The 16,892-nt window shown below is 41.0% G+C and overlaps 1 protein-coding gene across 3 annotated transcripts in view; it reads right to left on the bottom strand.

Moving 5' to 3' along the window:
* LOC140492061 (testican-1-like) overlaps positions 1 to 16,892 on the bottom strand; it is a 538,140-nt gene that overhangs the window by 120,477 nt on the left and 400,771 nt on the right. For all 3 annotated transcript variants that reach the window (XM_072590727.1, XM_072590726.1, XM_072590728.1), the window contains one exon: positions 14,536 to 14,668. In XM_072590727.1, the coding sequence (XP_072446828.1) occupies positions 14,536 to 14,668 (133 nt within the window). The remainder of the gene's footprint in view (positions 1 to 14,535; positions 14,669 to 16,892) is intronic.

Here is a 16,892-nt window from a genome sequence, read left to right as displayed (position 1 = left end):
TTCTAAGCTACTGCATCCACATCCCATTCTCACTATTGCCTGCACATCCCTCCATCACTCTCTGTCACCTGCTCCTAACTCCCAACTGCATTAACACTGCATGCCCTCTGCACTGCCTACTCACTTATTCGGGACACGCCCCCATCTGCACCAGTTGAAAGCAACAGTTGTGTGTTCATCTCCCAAAACACCTACTTCTCTCATTTCCAGAGAGACGTCTAGAGGTCTAAAGCACAGAAAAGACTATTTGGCCCATCGGGTCTGGGTCAGTCAAAAATAACCACCTATTCTAATCCAGACAATAGGAAACAAGAACTCAAGATGGATACTGGGCTGCTCAACACATCCCTTAGGAGATAACATATTGACTTGGATAGAAGATTGTTTGGCTAATAGGAAAAGGAGAATGAACATAAATGAGTCATCTACTGATTGACATGAATGGTGTACTGTAGGGGTTAGTTCTGAGGCCTCAGCTTTTTACCATTTATACAGATGGCTTAGATAAATGACTGAAAGCATGGTTATTAAATTTACTGGTGATACAAACATAGGTTTTTTTTGGAGAAGATTTGTAGCTCAGGTTGTAAATTTGCTCACTGAGCTGATAGATTTGTTCTCAGATGTTTCGTCACCATGCCAAGTAACATCATCAGTGAGCCTCTGGTGAAGCGCTGGTGTTCTGTCCGGCTTGCTATTTATCTGTCTTGGTCTGTTGTGGTGGGAGATACCACTTTCGGTTCTTTTTCTGAGAGATTGGTAAATGGGGTCCAAATCGAAAAGTTTGTTAATGGAGTTTCGGGTTGAATGCCAGGCCTCTGGGAATTCCTGTGTGTGTCTTTGTTTAGCCTGTCCCAGGATGGATGTATTGTCCCAGTTGAACTGGTGTCACTGTTTGTCTGTGTGTATGGACACTACTGATAGCCACCAAAAGACATGACCAACTATCACTGGTATCCATACACACAGACAAAGAGGGACACCAGTTCACCTGGGACAATACATCCAATCTGGGACATGTACAGAGACACGCACAGATTTCCCAGAGGCCTGGCATTCAAACCAGAACTTCATTAACAAATATATCGATTTGGACCCTATTTACCAACCTCTCAGAAACAGAACTGGAAATGATATCACTTACCGCAACAAACTGAGACAGATAAATAGCAAGTGGGGCAGAACTCCAGCAGTTCATTGGAGGCTCATTGATAATACCACCTAGCATGGTGACAAAACGTTGAGAACAAATCTACCAGCTCAGTGAGCAAACTTACAACCTGATAGATAAAAACGTAATTTGTGACGATCTACTAGATTAATTCCAGAAATGAAAGGTTTGTCCTATGAGGAGGGCTTGAGATGTTTAAGCCTGCACTAGGCCTAGGAGATTTAAAACAGAGATGAGGAAGATTTCTCTCAAAGAATCGATATTCTGTAGAATTCACCATCCAGAATGAGATGGACATTAGTACGCTAAATAAATTTACAGATGAAACAGATTTTAATTAGCAACAGGTTAAAGGGTTAAGGTGATTGGGCAGGAAAGTGAAGTTAAGGCCAAAATGAGATCAGCCATGTTCTAAATTGTGAACAGCAGTGTCCCTAGCATGGATCTTGGTGGAATACCAAGACCCAATATCTGTGTTTGAATAATCATCCTTTACTCCCACTTTCTGTCTTGAAGCCTAGCTGTCAATTTTGTCACTCATCTTTTGACTCCAGATTCTCTGACCTAGTAAAAAGCTTTTTGAACACAAGAGAAATTCCATCCAATGCATTATTGTTGTTTACTATCTCCATAAACTGACTCCAAAAGTTCAATGGGTTTGGTAAAGCAAGATTTTTACTTTTTGAAAGCCATGCCAACTACTCATTTTTAAAATTATTCTTTTATTTTCTTCTTTAGTATAGCAATTAAATTCTTTTCTTTAAACCACTGATGTAAAAACAATTGGTCTATTATTTCCTGGACCTGTTCTGTTCCCTTTAAATAGGAAGTATATTTGTTTATTTTTGGCCTTCTTCTAACAAATTATTAAATATGTTTAGTAATATTTCTGTTGCTCTCCTCCAAATGTTTATAAAATCTGTGGATGCAATCCATCTGGACCAGTGGTTTATCCTCTATGAGTCTGAATAGTTAATTAAATGCACAGCCTTTTCTTTCCATTTTAAGTACATTCAATGCCATGTTTACCAGTTCCATCTCCCTGGTAAATACCAAATCAAAATTGTTATTTAATAGGTCTGCTTTTTGTTACCTGAGGTATTCGGCTGTCTGTCTGTTAATGTCCCTGATACCATCACAGCCTTTTATGAGGTGCCTGTAAAATATTTTATTATTTTATTTTATGATCCTCAATAACTTAATTTATTCGTTTGCCTTTGCTTTCCCTTTCTTTTGACATCGATCCTAATTTCTTTGTATTCTCTCTTTACATGTACCCACTCGCTACCTATGTACTTAATGTAAGCCTCTTTCATAACCCTAAATTATTTCCTTTTGTCTTCATTAATCCATTGAGTCTCACCAGCATTGAGTGTTTTTTCTTTTATGTTAGTGGATATATTTGTCCTGCATTGTTCAAAATAATTTTGAATATTTCCCAATGTTGTTCTATGTTTAATTATCTCTAATTACTACACATACAGTTACACCCCATCACTACAGTTTCATGGAGAGAACCAAATTACTTCTTACCAAGGACTCTGTGGACTCAAACAAAATTTCCAACAATAGAAAAAATCATTATCAGAAGTAATTTGTTCTCAATGTTTGTAATAATTAGATATGTCTCTTTAAATCCTGGATAAGAATGGACCAGCGGAAGTTCAGAGCTATTGGGTTCCCACAAATGGACAAGATGCTTGGGTTGATTAAGTTAACTGAAAACTAATTTGATTCATAGCAGCTGCAAATTGCTCTCTGACAACCTTTAGTCTATTTCACATACAAGTTAAAGAAGGGTGCACGGTCAACAATTTGATAAATAAACTGATTGGAGATGAAATTTGAGTTCTTCAGAATCTTTGTGTTTTTATACTTAATCCACTGTCAATCAACTATGTTTTAAGAACATTTGTGCTCACAGAGATTCAATTGATGCAACTTAGGTTTTATTTCGCTTTGACAAACAGTAGTTTCTATGTACATAATACCTATTACATAATGCAACTTCCCAAGGTGTTGGCAGGCCTATTACAAGTGTGACACTGAGTCATGTAAGGAGTTACAAAGAAATATTGCTCAAATAGGTAGGTTTTATGTAGCATCTTAAAGAAAGAAAGTAAGATAGAAAAACACATGGGTGTATGGAAGGAATTCCAGAGATTGGGACAAAGACAATGAAGGCACAACTACGAGTGGGCAATGTTGATCCTGCCATCCAGTGGCAAAATGACAGTAAACCAGTTGTAGACTATTTGCTATACTGACTTGGCTGACGGCCATGACATCTAAATGGTTCTATTGTCTGCCAAGATGACAATGCACAGGCTAGATTCCTCAAGCTCTCAATACTAGTGCTGAATCCCCTCAGTATGCTTTCCACTACTTACTGCAACTACTTTAAGATGGTAAGCAGTTTCTTTCTTCAGTACCATGGCTGAGTCTTGGTAGGATACAATCTCACATGCTACTAAACTGATCTCTGGACTAACCTTGATGTTTTCGACCAAGATTTTCAGAGGTTTCAAAATGGACACAATGAAGCATGATTACATTTGCTCCAATTGCTCAACATTCCAGAATAATCACGAATACAAGATTATCCACAATGTTGTTTCTCTACTGCAATCTGTCATCTTAAACCGTACCCCATACCTTTTCCAACCTCATCTTGAACAAAATTTTGCACTTCTTTGTGTCCAAGATCAAGACCATTCAATCAACTTTATCTTTTGTTTCCCACTTTTCCAAATCTACCAGAACAAACATCTTCTAATTTTTTCCCACCCCTAACCCTGAAGTTGCACTGAGTCTCCAGTTTCTCTCCTTTATCACCTCATGCTCTCTCCATCCAATGAAATCCATCACCTCCTCTCTTGACCCTATTGCTACTAAGTTGCTGACCACCTGACTTTGCCTTCCAGTTCTCATTTTAGCTGATATTGTTAACAGTTATAGAGTCAGAGAGTCATAGAGATGTAGAGCATGGAAACAGACTCCTTGGTCCAACTTGTGCATGCCAACCAGATATCCCAACCCAATCTAGTCCCACCTGCCAGTACAAGGCCTATATCCCTCCAAACCCTTCCTATTCATATACACATCCAGATGCCTTTTAAATGCTGCAATTGTACCAGCCTCCACCAACTCATCTGGCAGCTCATTCCATACATGTACCAACCTCTGTGTGAAAATTTTGACCCTTAGGTCTCTTTTATATCTTTCCCCTCTCACCCTAAACCTATGCCCTCCAGTTCTGGACTCCCTCACCTCAGGGAAAAGACTTTGTCTATTTATCCTATCCATGCTCCTCATGACTTTGTAAACCTCCATAAGGTCACCCCTCAGCCTCTGATGCTCCAGGGAAAACAGCCCTAGCCTATTCAACCTCTCCCTATAGCTCAGATCCTCCAATCCTGGCAACATCCTTGTAAATCTCTTCTGAACTCTTTCAAGTTTCACAACATCTTTCTGATAGGAAGGAGACCAGAATTGCATGCAATTTTCAAATGTGGCCTAACCAATGTCCTGTACAACCGCAATATGACCTCCTAACTCCTGTACTCAATACTCTGACCAATAAAGAAAAGCAAACCAAATGTCTTCTTCACTATCTTATCTACCTGCGATTCTACTTACAAGAAGCTATGAACCTGCACTCCAAGGTCTCTTTGTTCACCAACACTCCCTTGGACCTTACCATTAAGTGTATAAGTCCTTCTAAGACTTGCTTTTCCAAAATGCAGCACCTAGAATTATCAGAATTAAACCCCATCTATCACTTCTTGGCCCATTGGCTCTTCTGATCAAGATCCCGTTGTAATCTAAGGTAACCTTCTTCGCTATCCACTGCACTTCCAATTTTGGTGTCATCTGCAAACTTACTAACTGTACCTCTTATGCTCACATCCAAATCATTTATATAAATGATGAAAAGTAGTGGACCCAGCACCGATCCTTGTGGCACTCCATTGGTCACAGGCCTCCAGTCTGAAAAACAACTCTCCACCACCACCCTCTGTCTTCTACCTTTGAGCTAGTTCTGATTCCAAATGACGAGTTCTCCTTGTTTTCCATGAGATCTAACCTTGCTAATCAGTCTCCCATGGGGAACCTTGTCAAATGCCTTACTGAAGTCCATATAGATCACGTCTACCATTCTGCCCTCATCAATCCTTTTTGTTACTTCTTCAAAAAACTTAATCAAGTTTGTGAGACATGATTTCCCAAGCACAAAGCCATGTTGACTATCCTTAATCAGTTCTTGCCTTTCCAAATACATGTATATCCTGTCCTTTAGGATTCCCTCCAACAACTTGCCCACCACCGAGGTCAGGCTTATTGATGTGTAGTTCCCTGGCTTGTCCGTACTACCTTTCTTAAATAGTGGCACCACGTTTGCCAACCTCCAGTCTTCCGGCATCTCACCTGTGACTATCAATGATACAAGTATCTCAGGAAGGGGCCCAGCAATCAATTCCCTAGCTTCCCACAAAATCCTAGCGTACACTTGATCAGATCCCGGGGATTTATCCACTTTTATGCGTTTAAAGACATTCAACATTTCCTTTTCTGTAATATGAACATCTTTCAAAGTTTTCTCTCTCTTCAGGTGTTGTCTCTCTCTGTCTCTCTCTGTCTCCTTTATATGTGTCATTATCATCATTGACTCCACCATTCTTGTAAATAAGTGCTCTACCTCCAACATTTCATTCTAGACAAACATCTTTCAATGTCTCCTAGATATTTCTCTTTCTTTTCTGAATCTCTCCAGTCAGGTTTCCAAACCTGTAACAAAATGGATCTTATCAAGCTCACTATTGACATCTTATGCCAATGAGACCAAAGTAATCTCTTGCTTCTCATCCTTCTTGACCTGTCTATATCCTGTCGGGTGGTTAATCACAATATCCTTCACTCTCACTTTCCCACTGTCATCCACTATGTCGGACTGCATTCATATGATTCAATTCTTATCTAACTGTAGCCAGAGAATTGCCTGCAATGACTTCTCCTCCTGCTCCGAAACCAACTCTGGTGTTCCCCAAGGATGAATCCTTGGCTCCTTCCTACTTCTTATCTGTAAGCTTTACACAGTCAGGACAGAGGGAGCATATCTGAAGTGAGATGTGGCCTGAGTGAATATGTAATTCAGGGATTTTAGAGGCAACTTAGAAATTCAGTTCAGAGAGGAAGAGATCCTTTTTTGCATGCTTTTTGACTCGTAGTTTGTAAGGTTTTTTTAAATAGGATAAATCGAAACCCAGAATTGGGGCCCCAGGACAAAAAAGCGTGACGTTATACATAAACCTTAAGTTCATTAGTGGGTAATAGCTGCTAATTTAACCACCTATTAGAGGCTACCTTCAGATTGAAGGTAAATAGAAGAAATATTTACATATTACAAATGAAAAGACCAAAAGGAAATTTAAAAAAAAACCACATTAAGAACTAAGTAATTAAATAGTAATGGAGGGCAGTGTGTCATACCTGCATGATGTGGGAGCTGGTGGATCCCATTATGGTGCATAGAAGCCACATCTATAGCAAGGGTTAGTTTATTGAGGTATTCCAGCTCAGAGTTAATGAGCTGTAGTCTGAACTTCAAACGCTGCGACACATCAGGCAGGGGGAGAGTTACCTGGATACAGTGTTTCAGGAGGCAGTCACACCTCTAACATTAACTACCTCAAATTCGGTCAGTGGTCAGGGACACAAAGATGTGACTATGCGTCAGGCAACCAGAAGGAACCAGGAGGCAGTTTTGAAGGAACTTCATTCCTTGAACTTGTTTAAAAGGTTTGAGATTCTTGCTTCTTGTGTGGACGAATGTAGGGGTGGTGGTGAGGATGAGCAAACTGACCATAGCACCATGCCACAGGGAGCCATTCAAGAGGAGGCTAGAAAAGAGAAATGTAATTTTAATCGGGGCTACTTTGGTTGGGGAATGCATACTTTTCTCTATGGAGAACAAAGAGTCCCAAAGGCTGTGTTGCCTGCCTGGTGTTTGGGTTCAGTATAGCTCATCCGGGCCACAGAAGAACTTGGAGTGGGGGGACAAAAATCCAGTTGCTGTAGCCCAGGTAGGAATCAATGATATGGATAGAAAGAGGAAAGAGGTCCCGCGGAGGGAATATGAGCAGCTTGGGGATAAATTAAAAGCAGAACCAAAAAGCTAATAATCTCCAAATAGCTACTTGAGCCAGGCGTTAATTAGCACAGGCTGAACAAGATTAAACAGGAAAATGCATTGCTGAAAGTTTGATGGGGGAGAAATAGGTCTGCATTCATGGGACAGCAGCACCAACACTGGGAAATGGGGCAGCTGTGTGTCATGCAGGGGCTAGAGTCCTGATGAATCACATAACTAGAGCTGCAGATAAGCCTTTGAACAAAATACTCGGGGAGGGGGTGCAATAAGAACTGAAATGGTTAGTAAAACTCAGCAGGTTTTGCAGCATCAGTGGCAAGAAGGCAGAGTTAATGTTTCGAGTCCAGTGACCCTTCTTCTGAAGCATAAAAGAACTTTGGAGTCCTAGTTCAAGATGCTCTGAAGGATAACATAGAACATAGAACATTACAGCGCAGTACAAGCCCTTTGGCCTTCGATGTTGTGCCGTCCTGTGAAACCAATCTGAAGCCCATCTAACCTACACTATTCCATTTTTGTTTATATGACTATCCACTAACCATTTAAATGCTTTAAAGTTGGCAAATCTACTATTGTTGAAGGCAGGGCGTTCCTTGCCCCTACTACTCTCTGAGTAAAGAAACTACCTCTGACATCTCTCCTATATCTATCACCCCTTAATTTAAAGCTGTGCCCTTTTGTGCTAGCCATCACCATCCGAGGAAAAAGGCTCTCACTGTCCACCCTATCTAACCCTCTGATTATCTTGTATGTCTCAATTAAGTCACCTCTCAATCTTCTTCTCTTCAATGAAATCAGCCTCAAGTCCCTCTGCCTTTCCTCATAAGACCTTCCCTCCATATCAGGCAACATCCTAGAAAATCTCCTCTGAACCCTTTCCAAAGATTCCACATCCTTCAATACTCCAAGTGCGGCCGTACTAGAGTTTCGTACAGCTGCAGCATGACCTCATGGCCACGAAACTCAATCCCTCCACCAGTGAAAGCTAACAACCATATGCTTTCTTCACAAACTTATCAACCTGGGTGGTAACTTTCAGGGATCTATGTACATGGACACCAAGGTCTCTCTGCTCATCTACACTACCAATAATCTTACCATTAGCCCAGTACACTGCATTCCTGTTGCTCCTTCCAAAGTGAATCATCTCACACTTTTCCACATTAAACTCCATTTGCCACCTCTCAGCCCAGCTCTGCAGCTTACTTATATCTCTCTGTAACCTATAACATACTTCTGCACTATCCACAACTCTATCTAACTTAGTGTCATCTGCAAATTTACTTATCCATCCTTCTACGCTTTCATCCAGCAGTGGCCCTAAAACAGATCCTTGTGGTACACCACTAGTAACTGAACTCCAGGATAAACATTTCTCATCAACCACCATCCTCTGTCTTCTTTCAGCTAGCCAATTTCTGATCCAAACCACTAAATCACCCTCAAACTCATGCATCCATATTTTGTGCAATAGCCTACTGTTGGGAACCTTATCAAACACCTTACTGAAACCCACATACACTACATTAACCACTTTCCCCTCATCCACCTGTTTGGTCACCTTCTCAAAGAACTCAATAAAGTTTGTGAGGCACGACCCACCTTCACAAAATCGTGTTGACTATCCCTAATCAACTTATTCCTTTCTAGATGATTATAAATCCTATCTGATTTACGAGGATGTTGCCAGGGTTGGAGGATTTGAGCTATAGGGTGAGGCTGAACAGTCTGGGGCTGTTTTCCCCGGAGCGTCGGAGGCTGAGGGGTGACCTTATAGAGGTTACAAAATTATGAGGGGCATGGATAGGGTAAATAGGCAAGGTATTTTCCCTGGGGTGGGGGAGTCCAGAACTAGAGGGCATAGGTTTAGGGTGAGAGGGGAAAAACATAAAAGAGACCAAAGCGGCAACTTTTTCACACAGAGGGTGGTACATGTATGGAATGAGCTGCCAGAGGAAGTGGTGGAGGCTGGTACAGTTGCAACATTTAAGCGGCATCTGGATGGGTATATGAATGGGAAGGGTTTGGAGGGATATGGGCCGAGTGCTGGCAGGTGGGACTAGGTTGGGTTGGGGGTATCTGGTCACCATGGATGGGTTGGACCGAAGGGTCTGTTTCCATGCTGTACATCTCTATGACTTGACATCTTATAACCTTTTCCAACACTTTATCCACAACTGAAGTAAGGCTCACTAATCTTTAATTACCAGGGTTGTCTCTACTTCTTGAACATGGGAACAACATTTGCTATCCTCCAGTCTTCTGGCACTATTCCTGTAGACAATGACAACATAAAGATCAAAGCCAAAAGCTCAGCAATCTCCTCCCTGGCTTCCCAGAGAATCCTAGGATAAATCCCATCCAGCCCAAGGGACTTAACTATTTTCACACTTTCCAGAATTGCTAACATCTCCTCCTTGTGAACCTCAATCCTATCTAGTCTAGTAGCCTGTATCTCAGTATTCTCCTCGACATCATTGACTATTCCTAGCGTGAATACTGACAAAAACTATTCATTTAGCGCTTCCCCTATCTCCTCTGACTCCACGCACAACTTCGCACTACTCTCCTTGATTGGCCCTAACCCTACTCTAGTCATTCTTTTATTCCTGATATACCTATAGAAAGCCTTAGGGATTTCCTTGATCCTAACAGCCAAGACTCCTCATGTTGCCCCTCCTGGCTCTTCTTAACTCTTTCTTTAGGTCTTTCTTGGCAGTTAGGAAGGCAAATGCAATATTAGTCTTCATTTCAAGAAAGCTGGAATGCAAGAGCAGGGATGTACTTCTGAGGCCGTATAAGGTTCTGCTCAGACTGCATTTGGAATTTTGTGAGCAGAAGGATGTCCTGGCATTTGAGGGAGGAATACAAGAGGAGGAGTACAAGCATGATCCTGGGGATGAAGGGCTTGTCCTATGAGGAGTGGTTGAGGACTCTGGGTCTGTACTTGATGGAGTTTAGGATGAGTGGGAATCTGCGTGAAACGTATAAGAAATTGAGAGGTTTGGATTGAGTGGATGTGGAGAAAATGTTTCTACTAGTTGAAGAGCGAGGACTTGAGGGCACAGCATCAGAGTGAAGGGACAATTCTTTAGAACTGAGATAAGTATGTCACTAATTATAGACTTAATTAGTAAGTGTGTAGATGACAGCCCACGGAAGAAGTTAATCCAAATGTTCCCCAAGACGGAACAATGGATAAACTGGAACAGCCATGTCCTACTGAATTCCAGCTATGAGGCATTCAGGTCAGGTGACGAAGGAGCTGGTCATTAACTTCATGAAGCAGAATGGAGGGCATGTCTCTGATTGCATCAGTGATGTTGAAGTTGAGATAGTTGAGAGCGTCAAGTTTCTGGGAGTAACGATCACTAGCAATCTGTCCTGGTTCACCCATGGTGACACAACGGTCAAGAAAGCACAACATTTCTACTTCAGGAGGCTAAGGAAATTGGGTGTCTTCTCAAAGATTCTTACCAATTTTTATTGATGTACCATTGAAAGCATCCTATTTGGATGCATCATAGTGTGATATGGCAACCGCTCTTCCCAAGATTGGAAGAAACTGTAGAGAGTTGTGAATGTAGCCTGGTCCATCACGCAAACCAGCCTTCTATCCATTGACTCCATCTACACTTCCCACTGTCTTGGGAAAGCAATCAACATGGACTTCTCAAACGTTACTGTTGATCCATCTCTCTCTGTCTCTCTCTCTCTGCACCTTCTTTGCAGCTGTAACACTGCATCCTGCACTCTATTCTGCTACCCTGATACGCTATGTATTGTATGATCTGCCTGTGTAGCATGCAAAACAACACTTTTTACTGTGTCTTGGTACATGTTACAGTAATAACTCATACTCAAACTCAAACCCAAACGCAGGAGGAATTTCTTTAACAAGAGTGTAGTCAATCTGTGGAACTCATTGCCGCAGAAGGGTATTGAGGCCAAGTCATTGAGCATATTAAGTCAGCGATAAATATGTTCTTGATTAGTAAGAGGATCATGGAATACAGAGAGAAAGCAGGAGAATGTAGTTGAAAAATATAGCAGCCAAGACTGAATGGAGGAGCAGACTGGATGGGCCAAATGGCCTAATTTGGTCTCTTATTTTATGGTCTCATTTGCATATGGCCCTTCAACAATGTCATCTAAAATTACACATTTGTTTTCACATTTACAGTGACAACATCCCCTTTTACCTTACCATCATTGTTCTCAACTCCTTTTACTGTTGTTAACTTATCAATCTGCTTATTTGAATTCCAGTACTGATTGAACAGAAAAATATCAATACAATACTGGGATAACTGGAGCCATTGTCTTTGGGTCTCAGCTCTGAACTCATTCACAAGTTACTGACTCCATTTTCTCCCTGTCTGACATCAAACCAGATTGTTCACAACTTTATGTGGTCTTGAGAAGACCACATATCCCTGTCAACACCAACTCACATTTAATTCTGTCGCATTGCCTGATCTCAATCATACTTCATTTAATCTACTGCCAAACCTCCCATTTTGGCCATTACATCTTGTTGACTTGACTATTAGGAAGCACTCCTCACTCACTTCACACAGATTAGTCTCTGGAAAATCAAAATACTAATGTCTATGTCCTTATTCACAAGTTCTATGGACCTAACGCTCCTCTGCTTGTTGACCTATGCTGGTTCCCAGTCAAGCAAGGACTTGACTTAAGATTCTCAACCTTAATTAAAAACCTTCCATGACCTTCCCCCTCTTTTTCTGTATAATTTCTTCCATCCAATTGTCCTTTGAGATCTCTGAATTATTTAGGTCTCTTAAGTATCCTCAATTTTAATTGCTCTGCTACTGGTAGCCTGGTTTTCAGCTTCTCAACTTCTGAATTCCATCGCTAAAATTTCGACCTTACTAGATTTCATTCTTCTTTTGAAATACTCCTTGAACACTTCAACAAAGCATTTGGTCATCTTTTCAAATAACCCTGTATGTTGCAATACCTAGTTTTACATTATCCTATTAAACACCTCTGAATATTTTATTATATTAAGGTACATGAATATAATTTCTTATTATTATTGCTGGATGGATGTGGGTCAGAAGCTGTACGGAATATGGAATTCTCTGACCCTGATAAAAGTACATTGCCTTTACAGACCTGCCCTGACTTAATGAAGAAAGATTTGGTGTTGTTCTGTTGCACTTTGTAAGTGGGTTTCTGCTGCAACATACAACAATACATTCTAATCAGTTCCTGACTTAATTGGAGCATGCTAAAAATGTACCATTTGTAACTCTTAAGGTGACCACAGTATATCACATGGGGCAAATTTTCCAGTGGGCTTTGGAATCCTGACATCGGGGTCAGCAGGCAGCATGGGACGGGGTGGGGGAATGGTAGCAGTAAACCATTGATGAATTCCCCAATCCAGTCTATTCAAGGCCAGAGAGTGGGCTCACTGAGCAATTAAGGACCGTGGTTGGGTCCCAAAGCTACAGGACCAAAAGATCTCCCTTCATTGGAAAAGCAGGCTGTCTTATTAGTTCAGTGAAGGAGCAGGCACTGTAAAATGGATGAGAGAAAGAGAGCACACTAAATTGGAGGCACCCTCTCTTCAACTTTGTAAACTATAAATTAGAAAACAGCGTCGGCAGGGAGGCCAAATTGTGAAAGGGGAGCTCCTGCACTGACTGTCTGTGCTAAATGACAAGGCAATACTGGAGAACTCTGAGACTGGTAGCACCAGGTGAGGGTGCTTCCTGCAAAAAGACAAGGAAATGCAGAGTTGCTGTGAGTATCCAGGTGGGTTCTGAGTGAGGGAGTGCTAAAAGAGTGAGTGATCAGCCCTAAGATGCAGCCTGTCCAATCCATGAGCTGGGTGCCTGTCCCTGTACATAAAATCCCCTTGTAGCAGCACTAACATGATGGTGTGGCCCAAAGTCCAGGTTTACTCTGCAGGAACATACTGGAAAGGTGTGATGACAACACACGGACGTTGGCCAATGTCTGTGGATGGGGGGTCACAGGGGCTCCATGCTGTGGCTGCTCTATTGGTGCAGAGTGTCCAAGATGGAGGACCAAGAGGAGCAAGTGGAGAGCTGAAATCGCCAGGCACTTGCTCTGCCTTTCATGCTGTGAATTGTCAATGTCTCATTATAGCGGCAGGTAGTAGGATAGGAAGTTGCACATTCATGAGGTGAGATTTGCAGTTAATGAGGCCATTAATAAGCAATAATCCCCATTAGTGGACAACTTGCCACTCACTAGTGAGAATCTTGTCTCAATGCCAGAAACTCTGTTTGAAAATTCACAATTACTTTCAACATTGAGAAAGTCTTCACTGGACCTTATATGATTCTCCCAGTTTGCTTGCCAAAGTGTACATTGCTCAGCATCTTATAAGATTCTGCTTTATAATGAAACATCATATAGTGCAGATCTTGTTAATGGAAAATACTTAAGAAGCAAAATAACTGTCGATCTGCATGTGTAATTTGGCCTACATTCCAAGTAAAAATTCTATAGACTGCTTCAGGATGGTATGTGCTTTCAAAAAAACTGTCAATTAAATACGATGGACTCTAATTGTATAAAATATTAAAAAACCCAAAGATTTAATAAATCTTTTGAACTGAGCTTTCAAAAGAATGCTTGGTGTTGAGGAGTTCAGTGTAAATTAAAACAAATAATCTGTTTGCATAGCTTTCGCTAAGGCCATAATTCTATTATTACGTAATAATATTCCTATCTATCTGCAAAGCTGGTCTCGTCCATTTGTAGGTTTTTGCTTGAACGGGACTCCATGGCAGTGCATAAATGAGGTTCCTTACAAATTCCTGCCAGATGAATTAGCTTCCTTAATGCATTTTGACGTTATCTTGAGAACATGAGCTTACCGTTGTTACAACATTCAAACAGATGGCTGTTGGAGGAAAGATTAACAATGCCCCCTTCTCATGCGGTCTGCAATGTAGGATTTGGGATTTCCATAATTCTACAGATTTGCATTTTCACATTTTGTGTAGCTTTTTTTTCTGATGAATTATTCAACAGAAATTGTATTTAAGGAGGTTTATGGTCTTATTTTTAAAAAGGAATTATTTTTCCCTCTGTCAAACAATAGCTATTACTGAAACCATCTGTGGAGCAAATGTTTAACATGTTGCATTTAAGATATAACCCTGAAGAAGTAAATCATTTTACTAAGTTTCCATAGTAAGTACTTTACCTTAGAAGAGTAAGTGTGGCCATCGGAACCACAGACAGAACTGGGGTGCGTCACAGCACAGGGCTTACAATTGACCAGATTGGCTCCTCCATTCCACTGTCTGTGAAGAAGACTGTCCTTTTTCTGCCTGAGGCTGCAAATAAAAAAATGCAGTTGATTATATGAAGTGACAAAGCCTAAATGCATGCTATTCTCAATCTTCACTTCGCAATTCTGAAAATGTTCCAAAGGAGAGGTTTCAGTAACACAGCATGGAAGTACACATTCAAAGCAGTTAAATGATAATATTAAATTAGTAAATGTGGCATACATTTTACATACATGTGGCGGTCCCTCTGCCAACTGGGACAAGCTGCTTCTGCTGTCCCTATAAAACGTGATCAGATTTCACTGTCATCAGGCACTCAACTTCCTGACATATAGATTGGCCCACCTCCAATATCTGCCACCAATCACAGGATTGGTGGCGCTTCAGAGAGAGCAGCATCACTGAGAGCAGTGGCCATTACTGGGCTTACGTCAGTTCGTGAGCAGTAGCTTCATTGGATGTCAGTGGGTCAAGGTTGGGGGGTGGTCACTTTCCAAGTGGGTGAGGCTCTTTCCTCTGCAGGGGCCCTGTGTGGGCAACAGTATTTACATAGGAGAGACTCCTGAACAGACAGATAGACTTCCAGGGTATCCCTGATGGCTATGACATGTGGAGAGGGCCCCACCCACCACCAACGGAGTGCCAGTCGAAGCACAATGAGACTTTCAAAGTGATGATTAAAGTACTAGAAGACAGCAGATCTATCAGCCCACACCATCATCCCACAACATTCTAGCCTGCACCAAGTCCACACCTGCGGTCACTCATTATATCAGATTCATCAACAAAATGTGGATCTTTGGAAATTGCACCACTTTATGCTCACTTTTCATTCAAATGTTGGTGAAGTAGACTGCATTCAGTACAAAATATTTGCTAATAAAATTAACATTTAATGCAATCTTCATATAAGGGACTCAACCAGTAGTGGAGAACACACAGACACAGAATGTGGCAATGGTAGCTTTTGTTATCTTCCCTTTTTCATGTTTTAACATAAGCCTTTCTCTAATATGGACAAAAGTTTTACAGGATTGTAATTTCAGTCATACACTGAAAGTGACAGAATAGAAACTAACGTGTCCCAAGTTTGGAAACAATATAACTTGAATTGATCTAAACACTTATTCAAATTTGAGAAAAGACTGAGATCCTGCCATAGTTAACTAACTTGATTGCCTCTGGATAAATCTAATATTATGTGCTCAATAGAAGTGTCTATTCTTCTGGTTCACTTTTGTAGCTACTTCCTAAAAGTGTAATGTGTGTCATGAGGTCAGCTAGGTCGACCTCATAGAATATGAGCTCCCTGATTCGGGCTTTTAATCTGGTCTAATCAGGGATCCCTGGTTGACAGATCAAAAAGACAAATGTCAGCGATTCTAGCGCACTGAGAGTTGACTGAAAGGTTGTATGTGAGTCAACAACCCTTCATGTGGAATTAATGGGTGGCTTAGTAATGGGATACTGGTCTCTGTGGAGCTATTTCAAGAGGAGCCAAACCTTTTTTAACTCTCTTCAGATTTTCCACAATGAGACTGCAGTTAAAAATTATACACGTGGCACAGCAATGATTCACGATTGGCCATGGAACCCCTATTACCAGGTGTATCTGGCATTAGACACACACGTGATTGATGCAAGGTGATTCAGTTTACCTAGTTTTGTCCTATTGGAGAAAGCCTGGTAGTTTTGTGGAATGGATAATTCCATATCTTGCGATCTATAAAGGGTTGTCGACATGTAGAATTGTGATGACTTTAGACGACATCCGTAACACAATGATAAAATCTGGAATGATTTAAAACGGCTTGTGGAATCTACAATTGTTTGAAAGTGTCTCTTAAGATTTGCATCAATTATAACTTCCTTGAATAATAAGAAAAATAAGAAATACAGGTTTGTGTCACCTGGCAACCTTTGACATTAAAGCAATCCCAAGAGGAAAGGAGTTAATGTATGGACATCTTGGATGCAAAGGAGAGCTTCAAAATTTCCATATTTGAACTACAATTTGGTCCCATAATACAGATGAAATTCTTGAAGTAAATACCAATAATTGACTTGGTAGTTGGCACTGTCAAAGGAGCTATACAGAATGCTTAACATTTCCAAAATGTTAACAATTTGACTTCTGAGGTCTCGAATTGATGGCCCCTACTGGGTCGTTTTCAGATGGAGTTGTGGGTGTGGGGGTGGGTACTGCAGAAAGATCTGTCACGTCACCAGCCCACTGCCTTACAACTTACCCCTGAACCAGTCCCTATGG

Source organism: Chiloscyllium punctatum, chromosome 20, assembly GCF_047496795.1.
Source record: "Chiloscyllium punctatum isolate Juve2018m chromosome 20, sChiPun1.3, whole genome shotgun sequence".
NCBI classification, from domain to species: domain Eukaryota; kingdom Metazoa; phylum Chordata; class Chondrichthyes; order Orectolobiformes; family Hemiscylliidae; genus Chiloscyllium; species Chiloscyllium punctatum.
This window is presented reverse-complemented; position numbering and strand designations above follow the sequence as displayed.